This window comes from Dendrobium catenatum, unplaced genomic scaffold, assembly GCF_001605985.2.
Source record: "Dendrobium catenatum unplaced genomic scaffold, ASM160598v2 fragScaff_scaffold_1263, whole genome shotgun sequence".
Taxonomy (NCBI): Eukaryota; Viridiplantae; Streptophyta; class Magnoliopsida; order Asparagales; family Orchidaceae; genus Dendrobium; species Dendrobium catenatum.
In genome coordinates this window covers 238,207-252,696 of record NW_021319725.1, presented here as the reverse complement: position 1 = coordinate 252,696, position 14,490 = coordinate 238,207, and the positions used below count along the sequence as shown (strand labels likewise).

The 14,490-nt window shown below is 31.9% G+C and overlaps 2 protein-coding genes across 3 annotated transcripts; both read right to left on the bottom strand.

The window, feature by feature from the left end:
• Positions 1 to 2,711: 2,711 nt before the first annotated feature.
• On the bottom strand, positions 2,712 to 9,309 carry LOC110098825 (syntaxin-123-like). 2 transcript variants are annotated; one of them, XM_028699358.1, is made up of 3 exons: positions 8,930 to 9,309; positions 7,496 to 7,785; positions 2,712 to 3,818 (listed from the first exon to the last, which is right to left on the bottom strand). In XM_028699358.1, exon 3 carries the CDS (start codon positions 3,717 to 3,719, stop codon positions 3,075 to 3,077), a length of 645 nt encoding a protein of 214 aa, XP_028555191.1. In that variant the 5' UTR covers positions 3,720 to 3,818; positions 7,496 to 7,785; positions 8,930 to 9,309; the 3' UTR covers positions 2,712 to 3,074. The 2 variants fall into 2 exon arrangements, with proteins under 2 accessions (XP_028555191.1, XP_020681417.1); XM_020825758.2 differs by having other exon boundaries at positions 7,496 to 7,779.
• Positions 9,310 to 12,280: 2,971 nt separating this feature from the next.
• On the bottom strand, positions 12,281 to 13,097 carry LOC110098828 (syntaxin-related protein KNOLLE-like). The gene has a single exon (XM_020825762.2). It carries the CDS (start codon positions 13,089 to 13,091, stop codon positions 12,324 to 12,326), a length of 768 nt encoding a protein of 255 aa, XP_020681421.1. The 5' UTR covers positions 13,092 to 13,097; the 3' UTR covers positions 12,281 to 12,323.
• Between the last annotated feature and the right edge of the window lie 1,393 nt (positions 13,098 to 14,490).

Sequence of the window (14,490 nt, the reverse complement as noted above, 5' to 3'; positions counted from 1 at the left end):
TGTCAATAGTACCAAGCCTCGACACCAAACAAAGGGGTGATGTGACACATTTTATATAGTATTCGGGCAACATTTGATGTCCACACATAATAATTAATCCAACTTTGCAGCCCTTAATTTTTACTTCTTATTTTATTTTCTTTGCCAAGTAATCATAGTCTGTATCTATTAAGTATCATCTTGCAGCATTTGGTGGATATGATGGAAGCATATTTGTAGAGATGAACTTCATTTACATAGGTATTCTTCAACTTTTTTAAGTGTTGCATGTATTGAAACCTCAAAAATTCTCAGAATGCTTGTGTTTTCTTAAATGCCATTTTAACTTGCATTTATCTTTTTTAGCTTGTTATTAAAGCAGTATGCCGCTATAATTAATTTTGAGAATTTTTATGTCTTGTTAAATTTGTTTTTTTTTTTTTTTGACATTTAGGGAGGGCGAGTGCTTTATTTAGCTCATCAACTAATGAAGAAAGCATTAAGCATTCCTGAAATCACAATTCATTGGTATATTTTATTTTATTTTTCTTTCATCTGTTTTTTGAATCTCTAAGCAAATTTAAAAGATTGATAAATGAGGAGTACAATGATCATGGTTGTCATATTTAGTTATATTTAACAACATTTTTAACTTCAAGGAATAAGATTGATAATGTTACATGCTTGTAATCCTATATTGCATGTAGTCTTTTATACACTTTCTCAAATGGTTTAAGCATCAAATGAGTTCCTTTGAGAGCTTTTGTTAGAGCATAATGTTTAACACCTTATAAGACTATTTTCATATTACATAACTCGGGCTTTTCACACATTTTATTAGTGCCAATAACTCTCTATCGCCTTGAATTTTAAAGGACGCAATATAATAAATCGATAACAAGAGCAAGGATTGCAAGCTAGTAAAGTGTATGAACAAATGGCTCATACAAGAGGATGTACTTTTTGTTAAGGTTATTGTAACCAATTCTCATATATAGTTTAATAAAATTGACTGATGAAATTGTGATTATGAGACATTTTAAAAATTATAAATATAACCAAATCATGGATGGACATACCTGCACAAATAGTTTCCTTGCTAATGTCCTTCTCTTCGTTCTTAAAATTCTAAATGCTCGGATTGAATTCAAAGTCATATCACACGGTCTACCATACTTGTTCAATTGCACCTCCTCTCTCTCTCTTCCTCTATCATTGATATTGCCTCGCCTTATATAACTCTCTCTATCTCTCCTTCCCCTTACTTGCTTGTTCATTTAGTTGGCAGATGGGATAAAAATAGAATTAAAAAATTTTCATCATTTATTTTCCTCGTAGGTTCCAACAAGGGCTATAAATAAATAGAGGGACTTGTTCTAGGCCACTAAGTTCTTATTTTTCTAGTGAAATATGGGTTTTATTCCTACGCATTTGAAAAATATGCTAGATAAGAGATGTATGGGGCTAGAAAAGAAAAAATATAGTTTTAATCACCCAAATGATTTTCTTGATCATTGACCATCACTGATTTCTTTGGCTTCATTTGGGATAACATTTGGTGAATGTGTTTTTTAATGCTTTTAAGAACTTTTTGTGGTAAAAAGTTGTAGACAAGAATAAAAAAACTATCACAAATGAACCTTTGGTCAGCCACCAGCAACTTTGATGCCAACTTTCATGCTATCTTTGTTGGACACCTATCATTTTTCAATATTTTATAACATGCTCTATTGCCTTCATGAGAGCATTCCTAATTTAAGCCTTTTAATCACTTTCTATAATAACAGAGAATTGGAGGTTATATTAATTTTATGAAATTCTAGTCATAAATTAATTACTTAATTTGGTCAAATGATAATTTCCTTGAACTAAATGGTGATCATAAGTAGCAGCTGCTTAAAAGTGGAAAGAATATTTTAGTCAGGCTGATTAATTACCTCCATCATAGGTCACGATTGGATAGATTCCAAAGTTTGGATCAAAATTTATGTGCGGAACTTATCGCTGCTGCTACCTGATGAATTATATTAATTATTCCCCCTATATTTTTAAATACATAACTAATATGAATGAAATTAAAACATTTACCAAAATACGAAAATATGCCAGCAAATCCGGGCCATTAAAAAGATACAATTGCGTAATTATTAAGACTTTATTTACAATGTTTTTATTATTATTTTCTAAAATAAATATTTCTTATAGTTTTGTTTTAAATCAGTGAAAAATAATAATTAAAAACTGGCCAAATTGAAGCTAAAGATTTTTCTTGAGATTATTTTTTTATTATTTTTAAAACAGTCTTTTTTTTTAATATTTAGGCCAATTAAGTCAACTAACAGTGCCATATCTACCATTGTAAGTAATTCTAGAAAAATAAGAACAAAAAACATACAAGCTACAATTAAACAAAACTGATATAAAGAACAAAAAAACAGCTAAGACAATCCACGTACAGTGCAAGAACAACAACATATCTATCTTTTTGAAAAAATTATTTTGTGGATATTCCAAACATTTTCATAGACCAACCATAATGCACCACGGTCATTTTTGTGCTCGATATCGTGGCTCGGTACTGCTCGGTACTATGGCTCGATACTGAGATCGTGATGCGTTTTACTTGATCTCCGCACAATATTTTGTTTCCGCTCTTCCACACAGAATAGTTTTTTTTTTCCACACAAAATAGTTTTTTTTTTTTTTTTTTTTTTTGAGAAATTGGGGGCTTAGCCCATATCATATATGAAAAAGACTATTACCAAGTGAAAAAAAGGTTAACAGTAACCGGGAAAAAAAAAAAAGCTAAACATAGCGTTGGTCTGAAGAACACCAAAAACCAGGAAATAAAAGAGAACAATGAAAAAAGGACCTCCAAACAGGAGATTCAAAAAGAACTAGAAGGACTCAAACAGCAGCAAAACAGAACAAGGGAGAAGTTTAATAGGCATTAGCAAAAGGATGAAAATTAAAAAAAGCAAGCTACTCATGACTTGCTCAGGCTGGTAGTAATTGGAATAACAACGAGCTGCACAAGGACAAGTAGAAGAATGCTGGCGATGCAGAACCATTTGCGGCTGCTCAATTTGGCATATCTAAGAAGAGTTGAGCTTCTTAGTCCCGCCCTTGATGTTATAGTTAGCGGCGTTCGAGCCATGATATTCTTTATCATTCATCTTCTCACCCAGTGAATCAACTAGCACCACTGCGTCCAAGAATAATTGGTAGAATTCAAGTAGACTGTTTTTCGCATACTTTACCGCATCGTGCCTATCCTGTCCACTTGAATAGATGGCAGTCCTCAGTATCTCCTCGCTCATCTCTTCGGAAAACATCTTCTTCAAAACCTCTTTAGAAGGTACCTTCATCATGAAACTCGCTATTATGCTCTGCCTTGCCCTCTGAAAATCCATCATTAGCTCCTTGAGCTTCCTGCAGAGCATATTTCTCAGGAAAGTTCTGATCCGATCAGCGGCTGTTCCCTCGTTGCAGCCGGGGAGACGGCGATTGGCCTCGCTGGGGCGGTCCATTTCTTCGAGGCGCCCTCTGAAGCGTAAGGAGGTCTTGACAACCTCCACGATGTGTCTGTCGATGCGGTCGCGCGCCACATCTTGCTGGGTTGATATACTCTCCTCGTTGGCGGCCTTGAGAAAAGCATTAAGCTTGCGTATGGACTCCATTTCCTCCTCTATCAGTTCTATCGAATAACTGAGGAAAGATTTTGTCAGGAGCTTTTTCATGGCTGCGAACTACGCTAAGTTTCTGAAAGCTTAGCCCACAATCAAGATATAGAAGAATAGGGATCTGGAAAGATGACTCTCTCTCTCTCTCGGGAGAATCTGCGTAATTTAATAAATTACATTAAGAAGCATATATTAGTAATTAATTATTTAAACAATTAACAACACTTAAAAACGGAAATTAAAATCCCGCTTAAAACGGAATTTCGGATTTCGGTTTCTTTGGAATAGGGTAAAATTAAACTAAAAAACATTTGATATTTCAAATAAATGGAGAAATTTATTTTTTCCGTTTCTAAGAAACTGCAAATCTTATTCCCTATTTTATATACTCTTAAATTTTCTAACTTATACGCTCATATTTATAAAAATTAAATATATTACTCATCTTTCAAAAACTTAACAAATCATTCATCTAATCTCCTAATTTAATTTATATATTTTACTTTATTTATATTAATGACATTTAGTGCATAATTTTTGTATTAAATATATATTCAAATTATGTATTTATTAAATCTAATATATATAATTTATTTATATTAATGATATTAAATAAATAAAATTTGCATTAAACTTATATTTAAATTTTCTTAATTTACTTATGTATTAAATCCATAAAGTTTTGGTAATTTAATTTTTAAGGTTCAATTGCATTTATCCTTAATTTATATATTTATTAAATACCGTATATTTAATTTATTTGTATTATTGCCATTTAATACACAAATTTTGCATTAGATTTATATCCAAATATCCTTAATTGATATTCTATTTAAATACCTCAAAAATAAATGAAATAGTAAATACCTCAAATATCATAAACCTACTGTACATCTATACTTCTACTATAAAAGAACTTTAGTTTCTTACCAAACGAAATCCTAGACTTTCATTTTATTTATAAAAAATAAATCCAACCATTTATATCATTTATTATTTTAATTTATATTTTTTAGTTTATTTATGTTAATGACATTTAATACATAAATTTTGCTTTAAATTTATATTCAAATATCCTTAATTGATGTATTTATTAATTCCAATACTTTTAATTTATTTATATTAATGAATTTAATTCATAATTTTTGCATTAAATTCATTAGCCAAAAAGCTCAGCACTTTTTAGGTAATTTCACAACTGTTTTAACCGCAACAACAAATGTTACTTTGGGTAACTGCCTTTTTTACTATTTTAAAGAAATTTTTATGCTAAAGTTATAGAAAATAATAAAAAAATTATCTCAAATGAATCTTTGATCAGCCACCTGCAACTTTGATGCCAACTTTCATGCTATCTTTATTGGACACCTATCATTTTCAATATTTTATAACTTTATCTATTGCCTTCACGAGAGCACTCACAATTTAAGCCTTCTAATCACTTTCTATAACAGATAATAGGGGGTTATATTAATTTTATGAGATTCTAGTCACAAATTAATTACTTAATTTGGTCAAATAATAATTTCCTTGAACTAATTGGTGATCATAAGTAGCAGCAGCTTAAAAGTGGAAAGAATATTTTAGTGAGGCCGATTAATTACCTCCATCATAGGTCACGATTGGATAGATGCCAAAATTTGGATCAAAATTTATGCACGGAACTTATAATCGCTGCTGCTATTTGATGGATTATATTAATTAATTATTCTCCCTATTTTTAAATACATAACTAATATGAATGTAATTAATACATTTACCAAAATAAGAAAATATGCAAGAAAATTCATACCATTAAAAAGATACAATTACATTTTTTTTTTTTTTTTTTTTTTTTTTTGGTTCGTCAAATCACGTACCCAATAACTCTTTTTTTCATTTTTCTACAGTTTTAAGAAAGCTTTTTATATATGCTTCTCTGTTAGAAAACTCTATTTTCTGAACTAATGTTTTTTAAAACTGTCTTTTACAAAAGCACCAAAAAAACAAACCAAGCCTAAAATTAGTATAAATGTACATGTTCATGAAACACTTTAATAAAAATTTTAAAAATAAAAAATATATAATAAAATTTAAAATTAAGTTAGAACATACTATATCAATGATATTAAACATTATATGAATATTAAATACAATATTTTTATAGTTATAAATAATTTATATGTAATCAATAGGGATATAAATTTCAATTATTCTTTGAATACACATTATATATAGTTAGATCAAAAGTAAGAAACAAGGAAGAAGAATGATGAATAATCTCCAAATGATGGATCTGCTAATCCGTTAAAGTCAGTGGCATTGGGAAATGGTGATTAAATAGAAAAAAAAAAAGTTAATGAATAAAAAACTGTAATGTGAAAGAATGGAATGCGATGAAAAAAAAATCCAGCATATCAAAAAGCATTAAGCATAAATGATTAAGTTGCAACTAAAATTCAATGTTTTAGACACATCAAGTGTGTTTGGGGAAAAAATTTCACAACTTAAATTTACAAACTATCACAAAACTATTTGGCTACGACTTATTTGTCAATTTTTGAAATTTTTATGATGAGAGCAAATTTTTTATATTCAAATATACAAGTGTGGTAGCATTTAAAAAAACTAGGGTTCAATTTTTTTTCGAGAGGCAGATTTTAAATAATCTCATTCGTAAAAACAGATAATAAACCACAATAAACTCCTACATTCAGATGAAACATTGATGAATGAAACTTAATTATTTTTAATGCCAACTAAATGCTCTTCATATTCAATTTGTGTATGTTGTGTTATGATCTCTCCAAGTTATCCCTTCCCATCAATTTTGGTATTGAAGCCTACAATTGAAATCTACTTTTTTACTTTCGTCAATCCTAAATTCTTAGGTTGTACCTGTCATTGTGTTCGCCCGTCCCTCTTTCTTCACATTTAATAAAAAATCTTACATAAAGCCTAAATCATATGAATTTTTTTATTTGTTAACTTAATGCAAGGTAACTATAAATCCAATGCAAAAATTTTGAAAGAGGGATTGGGATTGAGAAATTAAGCAATTAACCTGGAGTATTGAAAAAAAAAATAAAAAAAAATAAAAAAATAAAAAAAAAAACGTGAAGTATTGCTTCTGATGTTCTCTCATTTCGACATCAAATCTAAGTTTTTTTTGGTATTAATTGCTCCTTGAAGACCCAAGTGTAATATGTTTCATCTTCTGGAGCTTCTACATTTCTACATCATCAATCCTTTAAATTTAGACTACACCATTCATAAAATATATGAACGGAAAAATAAAATAAAATATAATAGAAAATCTATTTCTTAATGGTAGAGAACTATGATGAAAATGGGTGGACTGGAATTGAGAAATCTAAGCAATCAACCTGGAGTATTTCTTTTTATGCGCTCTCGATTCGACATCAAATCCAAGTTTTTTTAACATTGCTCCTTAAAGGGCATACAAGTGTAATATGTCCCATTTTTTGCAATGGATATGTAACATTAAGATAGGAATATAACAAAAAGTTTTTATTATCCTGAGAAAAAAGATAATTGAACGAATGTTTCTAATCTAGTTTGTCATATCGATGAATTGTGGCTCCACAAATGCTTAATGCTTTATTCATTAGTTGATGAGCTAAATATAATTGTCGCTCTTCCTAGATGTCAAAAAAACTTTACAAATTTAACAAGACAAAAATTCTCTAAATTAAGCATAGTAGCATACTTCTTTGAAGCAAGTTAAAGAAGATAAATGTAAGCAAAATTGACACTTTAAAAAAAAAAAAACAAGCATTTTGATAACTTATGAGATTTCAATTCATGAACAGTTAAGAAAATTGAAAGAATACCTTTGTAAATGAAGTCCATCTCAACATATAAGCGGCCTTCATATCCACCCAGTGCTAGCTGCAAGATGATACTTAATAGACACAGGCTATGATTACTCGGTAATGGTCAAAGGGTAAATAAATTTAAAGAATTAAATTGAGTTTGATATGTTCAACTGAAGCCCATAGCAAAGACATCACACACGATGCGTTATAGCATTTCGACGCCCATCATAAGCTTGCCTTCTACTTTTAACCATCACAAATAAATTGGCTACTTCTTCAGCACTTTCAGGGTTATCCATCTGAAACTTAAGAAAATAAGCACAACTCAAGGTGAAATTATTGCCTGTAGAATCCAGCACGTAGAGCTACATTCAGACTCCAATCAAATGATGACACGTGGCTAATACATATTGTATATTTGTGTGTATTAGTTGTGTATTGGTTAGTACACACAATGTGTACTAGCTATGTATTGGTTTTGTATTTGTGTGCATCAGCTATGTATTAATATGTGATAGTTGTATATTATAATACATAGATTAATCTTATGTTATCATTTGATTGCTGCACAAAATCCAGCTAAAAAGAAAACAGCTGAAATTCGGATTTCTCCACTAGATTCAGCTAATTAATAATAAAAACAGAAATTTGCAGGAGCAATATAATGGAATTTAGTTTTGTGTAAATAAATTAACAAACCGAGTTCACAGAAATATAACCCAATTCACTTTTTAATTCGAAATGAAATTCTGCATCCAATCAATAGAAATCAAAATTTGAAGCTAAGTATTTAAAAAAAAATAAGAATTTCAAAATTTTGATAGAAAACTTTTTAAAATTAAAAGAATTATTTAAAAATTAAAAAAACCACCGAAATCATTCCAATTTCTGCAAAAGTTTCGCATGCAAAATTCAAATAATATTTAGAAAATAATATATTTGTTTGCTTACATTAATTTTTTAGCTTAATAGTGAAATTAGCATATTAACACAACTCTCCTTGACCTATTGTTTGAGAGCTAAGGCTTCCAACTAAGAGGTTTAGGGCTCGAGTCTATGTGTATGCGTTGTGTGTGTGAGTTTGTCTTAAATGACCTAAATGTCCAAAAAAAAAAGTTAGCATATTAGAGCTTCATACAATGGGACCGCTACACATACAATGTGAGCTGCAGCACTCCCACTTCCAACGCCATAGCGCTACCAACCAAATTTCCCACGCTTCCAAACTCTCCCAAACTATCTTAGGGGTTATTTACACATCTTTACTAATGCTACCTACCCAAACCACACCTCTAAACCCTCAAAAATAGCATTTTCTTGAGGCTTGAGCGTCGGAGTGCTCGGATCGATGAAATGGACCCAAATATGCAAACATTATAAGCCTCAAATGAATTAAGAACACATATAGTTATTGATTACTTAAAATTAAAATTTTAAATAACAAATTACCTGTCTTTCCAAACAACTGCTGTCTGTTCATTTGTATTTCAAGCTGGTTTTTGTCTTCACCGTCGGCCTCTAGGTTCTTCATGATTAGCTCCTTGAGCTTCTTGATAGCCACATCTTAGAGGTTCACAAGACCACCCGACGCATCGGAGGACGCCTGCAAAACATGGAAACGCTCTAACGCGGCCAATCGCCCTCTCTGAGGCTGCAGCGAGGGAACAGTCTTGTTGGACCCGATCTTTTTTGCTCCGCAAGAAGGAGCAAATAATGGATTTTCAGAGAAGCAGAGGATGATGGCGGATTACCGGGAGGAGGTAGAACGCCGTTTATTTTATTCTAAACAGGGGAGGTAGCTGATAACCTATCATGATATACAGACATCCAGCTCATTGTCCTCTTTGCAGCTTTCTTAGCTATGTACAGTAATGTGCTTTATTGCTCCACTTAACGAATTATCGTTTTTTCTTAGCACTCTGTATTTAGGCTTTGTGAGGGCTTTCTTACTGCTTTATAAAATAATCTTTTTTATAAGAATTACAATTTTTATATTAAAAAACTACTTTAAAAAATAGAAAGAAAGTAGTTCTAAACGAAGCCTTAGTTTCACTTAGGGCAGTTTGGTATTAGATTGGATTTAATCTTAGTAAATTTTGTAAATAAGAATTTAATAAATTTCAAGACTATTAAATATTGAAAAATATTGTTATGACAAATATTAAATCCTATTAAATTCAAAAAAATTATTTGACAACAAATCTCAAGATTAAGGCTGTTAGAGATTTAAAATAATTGATAAAGTAGTTGTAAATTACTAAAACTAAATAATTGAAATAACTTCATAATTAAAGTAGTTGTAAAGTACTCGAGCTAAATAGTTGAAATAAGTAATTATTTGCTATTTTCTCTTACTAATGATTTAATGAAATTTTAAGAAGTTTTAATTATTAATTATCTAATTAATCACTTAAATATTCTATTACTAATTAATTATTTATAATTGTATTTTTAAATATATTAATTAAATATTGTATTTATTTTTTTTATTAATTATACTATTAATTATTTTATTAAGCTAAAGTAGAGTATTTAATTATACTATTACTCATAATACTAATAGTTAGTTTTGTTTTTCCTCATCTCCTACCAATTAGCCTGTGTACGGTTTTCTTTCCATCTTCAACATTTCTTTGTTACTGTTGCTTTTCCTTGTCGTCATTTATTCATACCATTTCATTACTGTTGCTTTGCCTCGTTGCCATTTCTTCAAAACTAGCTCACAGGATTGCGGCCGGAGAAACGTAATCGGTGGAGGAAAACAGCCAGTTGAGTGAGGACACCACAAATCGGAGAGGCTAGGGCTCCGAAGGTAACGATATTTCTCCCCTTTCGCATGTTTCTTGCGCTAAATCCAAATATATAAATCTACCAAATAATGTAATTTAAATTTACGCAGATTTACGCTGATTTATGCTATAAATTTGTAAATACCGGAATTATATAGCATCGGATTTAGATGAACCTCCAAAAATTATTTGATTTAATTTATCTTAAATCCTGCTTAAATCCAGACGCAAATACAACACCAAACAGCCACTTAGTTTCTGCTAGCTTAATATTCTACCATGGTATATCAGAGTGGTAAAAGCCCATCGACTATCCTGTGATCATTCATTCTCAGTGGGTGGTTCTTTAAGCACTTCCGAAGCTACGCCTACCGCTCCACAGTCCTCAACCACCATCATGATCGTTGCCAGCACTAGCCTAAGTCTTGAGCTACTCAAACATACAACTCATCTTAGCCTGTTGGTTGAGAGCTTATGCTTTTAACTAAGAGGTCTTGGGTTCGTCTTGGGATATAATAAAAAAATAGTAACAATAAAGCATTATTAAGATTTAAAAGAAATGAGACAAATCGTGAAGAAATATGAAGATAAATGGAGAAAAAATAGAGAGAAAGGGTATTTAAATAAAATAAAATAGAATAATTCTGAAAAGCCAACAATAGTAGAACAATTATTATGTCCTCTGATCGGAGGTAGAGCTACCTTCGGCCGCCAATAACATGTCGTCACGTGCTCTTACTCTTTACCGCGCGGCCCGACGACTTGACCTGTAGCGGAACCCGGGAATGCTATGTTCACGATTTTCTCGGTATTGATCGGTATTTGCTAGGTATTGTAAGGTATTGCTTTGCAAAAACGAGAAATACAGCTCTGTGAAGACCAAAACCATGCAAATACCAAGTTGTACCAAGTTTTCTACAACTCGGTATTTGCTCAGGATTTGCTCGGTATTGCTAGGGATTTGCTCGATATTGCTAGGTATTTGCTCGGTAGTGCTAGAAATAAGTCGGTGCAACTCAGTACAACTCGGTACAACTCAGTATTTGCTCAGGATTTGCTCAATATTGCTAGGGATTTGCTCGGTATTGCTAGGTATTTGCTCGGTATTGCTAGGTATTTGCTCGGTAGTGCTAGAAAAAACTCGGTACAACTCAGTACAACTCGGTACAACTCAGTATTTGCTCAGAATTTGCTCAGTATTGCTAGGGATTTGCTCGGTATTGTTAGGTATTTGCTCGGTATTGCTAGAAAAAACTCGGTACAACTCAGTATTTGCTCGGTATTGCTAGGTATTTGCTCGGTATTGCTAGAAAAAACTAGGTACAACTCGATATTTGCTCGGTATTGCTAGGTATTTGAAATATATCCAAAAGGTGATGGGATGTTGTTCGGCTCGTCAAGGATTTAAAAAAATGCACGTGCGAGAACCCAAAAAAACAGCGGTCGGGTCGGCGACTTTTCTTCATGCTAAAACATTGGTGGCCGAACGTAGAGGAGCGTACGTTCACTGAACCAAATAAAAGTTCACAATAGTAACGACTAGTTACTACTCCATCGGACAAATACGCAACCAATGAGATTTAAAAAATAAATAAATCCGTTCTTCATGTTTATCTTATTAGTTTTGATTTAAGCAACGGCTAGTTTAAATTTTCATCCATCAAGAGCTCCCATTTAGAAGGGATTTACTCAAAAAATACTTAAATTTCTCTCTATTTAAGTATTTAATGTTTTAATCTTTCAGTTAATGTTAAAGCAAACTCACATTATATTCCAAATTCAAAACCTCTTAGTAGGTCACAAAGCTCCCAACCAAAAAATAAAATTACCAATATAATTTAGTGACACGTCAACCTAACACAAATAACATAAAATGAACATTGTTTAGGGAGAATCACAACAGCTAGGAATCGCATATCTGCTACATCGTTTTAGGCAGAAGCAGAATAACCACACTAATTCCGTTAGCGAAAGAATGCAGAAACAAAACATCTATCATAGTACTCAGAATTTCAGTAAAATGCTACGCAATTAACCAAGCAAGAGTAAGGTACTCATGAATTGCTCAGGCTGGTGGCGATTGGGATAACAATGAGCAGCACAAGAACAAGAAGAAGAATAATTGCGAGGCAGAACCATTTGCGGCTTCTCCTTTGGTATATCTTAGCATGGTTGAGCTCCTTGGTCCCGCCCTTGATGTAGTGAGCGGCGTTCGAGACATGGTGTTCTATATCATCTATCTTCTCACCCTGTATCTCAACTATCACCGCCATGTCCAAGAATAACTGGTGGAGTTCAAGCAGACTCTTTTCCACAACCTTAGCCGCATCGTGCCTATCCTGGATCTCACTTAACGCCTCAGTAACCATGCCCCGCCCATTTGAACAGATGGTTGTCTTTAGCAGCTCCTCGCTCTTCCCCTCGGAAATAATCTTCTCCACGACCTCCTCCGGCGGTACCTCCCCTGTTAGAATGAAGTAACGGCGCTCCACCTCCTCCCTGTAATCAGCCACCATCCTCTGCCTTATTGTCTGAAAATCGGTCATTAGCTCCCTGAGCTTCTTTCGGAGCCCATTGGTCGCCAAAGTTCGGGTCCGATCGATGGCTGATCCCTCGCGGCAGTCGGAGAGACGGCGATTGGCGGCATTGGAGCGGTCCATTGCTTCGAGGCGCTCGCGGATACGTCGGGCGGTTTTGAGAACATCCAAGATGTGGCTGTTGATGCGGTCGCGCACGGCACGCGAGACATCTTGCTTGTGGGCTGATTTACTCTCCTCGTTGGCGGCCTTGAGAAGAGCAAGAAGCTCGCGAATATACGCCATTTCTTTCTCTACCAGCCCCCGCCTCTTCGAAGAAAAAAATGAGAAAATTCTTGATGTCCATTGAAAATTTAAATCGTCATTTCGATTCGATAAAAATTTATTATTTATGATGAAAACATTTTTATTATTTTGTAAAATTATTTTTTAATTAAAAAATTTTTAAAAGTAGAAGGAAGTAGGTTTTTTACTTCTTCTTTTAAGTTCAAGAAAATTTTATACTATAAAATTATTTTAATAAGTAATAAAAAAATTATTTCAAATAAAACTTTCATGGGAGTTTTTTTTTATGTAAGAAAATGATGACAGATCATAAAAAATTATATTTTTACATCAGTGATTAAATCAATTATTTTGACTAAATTTAGTATTCATATTGCAAAAAAAAATCATAGCTTATATATAAATAAATTTGAATCACGTTATTTTAACTTAAATTTTATTAAAAAAGATTTTATAATTTCAATTTTATTTTAAGATGATTGCAATTTATAAATGTTTATGATATTCTTATCTTAAAATAAATTAAAAAATTTATAAATTTCATTCCAATTAAATTTGAGTGGCATTATTTTTCTAAAAAACAATATAATTTAGAGTTGCACTTTTTAATTAAAATATCAAATTTATTTATATAAATCATGCAATAAATTATTGATCATGAAAGTACAGTGCTAAAAAGATTTGCGTTATAAATATTGAGTTTGAGCAAATCACTCTCAAGACTCTTAGCTCTAATGAAGATTATGAGTCGACTCAAATCAATTAAAATTGTCTTTGATTCTAATTGAGCTTATCTATATTCTGAATTGTAATATCACAAGAAGCTATTAATTTAAAATAGTTTATTTCTAAAATTTAAAGAAATAAAATAAATTAAAATTCAATTTATGGCCAGGCGAAAATACGACGATAATCAGTAGACGGGAGTAAGTCTGCTAGTAGTTTGACAACATTCGGTAACCGAAGGTGGTAGATGAGGAGCTTGGTGATTAGAGAGATCTAATATTTCTCTTCCTCTCCTCTCTTCTTATTCTTCGGTACTTCCTCCCCTGCTTCCTCCTATTGTCCTCTCCCCCTTCAACGAAGAATGAGTGGTCTATTTATAGTTTTTTTATATTGGTATGATAAGTAATTATGAGGGAGATCAATGATACGTTTGTAATGGTTTGAATTAATGGTCGATATTGATCCCTTCAATTTTGGACTGTTACTAGACATTTGAATGACTTAATAAAATTAAAATTCGGCGATCTTAGGCTCGTTGGATTAGTCTTGTTGAGTTGCTTATCCAACAAGAAGTATAGATCTATTTGCAAATAGGATTGAAAATCTCAAACAAAAATTTAAGTTGAATCATTCTAAGTAAAGTTAATTCTTGATAGACAATTTCTATTCAATG

Bases quoted from the DNA above. Each gene is read 5' to 3' on its own strand.
- LOC110098825 (XM_028699358.1), bottom strand. From the start codon at position 3,719: ATGAAAAAGCTCCTGACAAAATCTTTCCTCAGTTATTCGATAGAACTG.
- LOC110098828 (XM_020825762.2), bottom strand. From the start codon at position 13,091: ATGGCGTATATTCGCGAGCTTCTTGCTCTTCTCAAGGCCGCCAACGAG.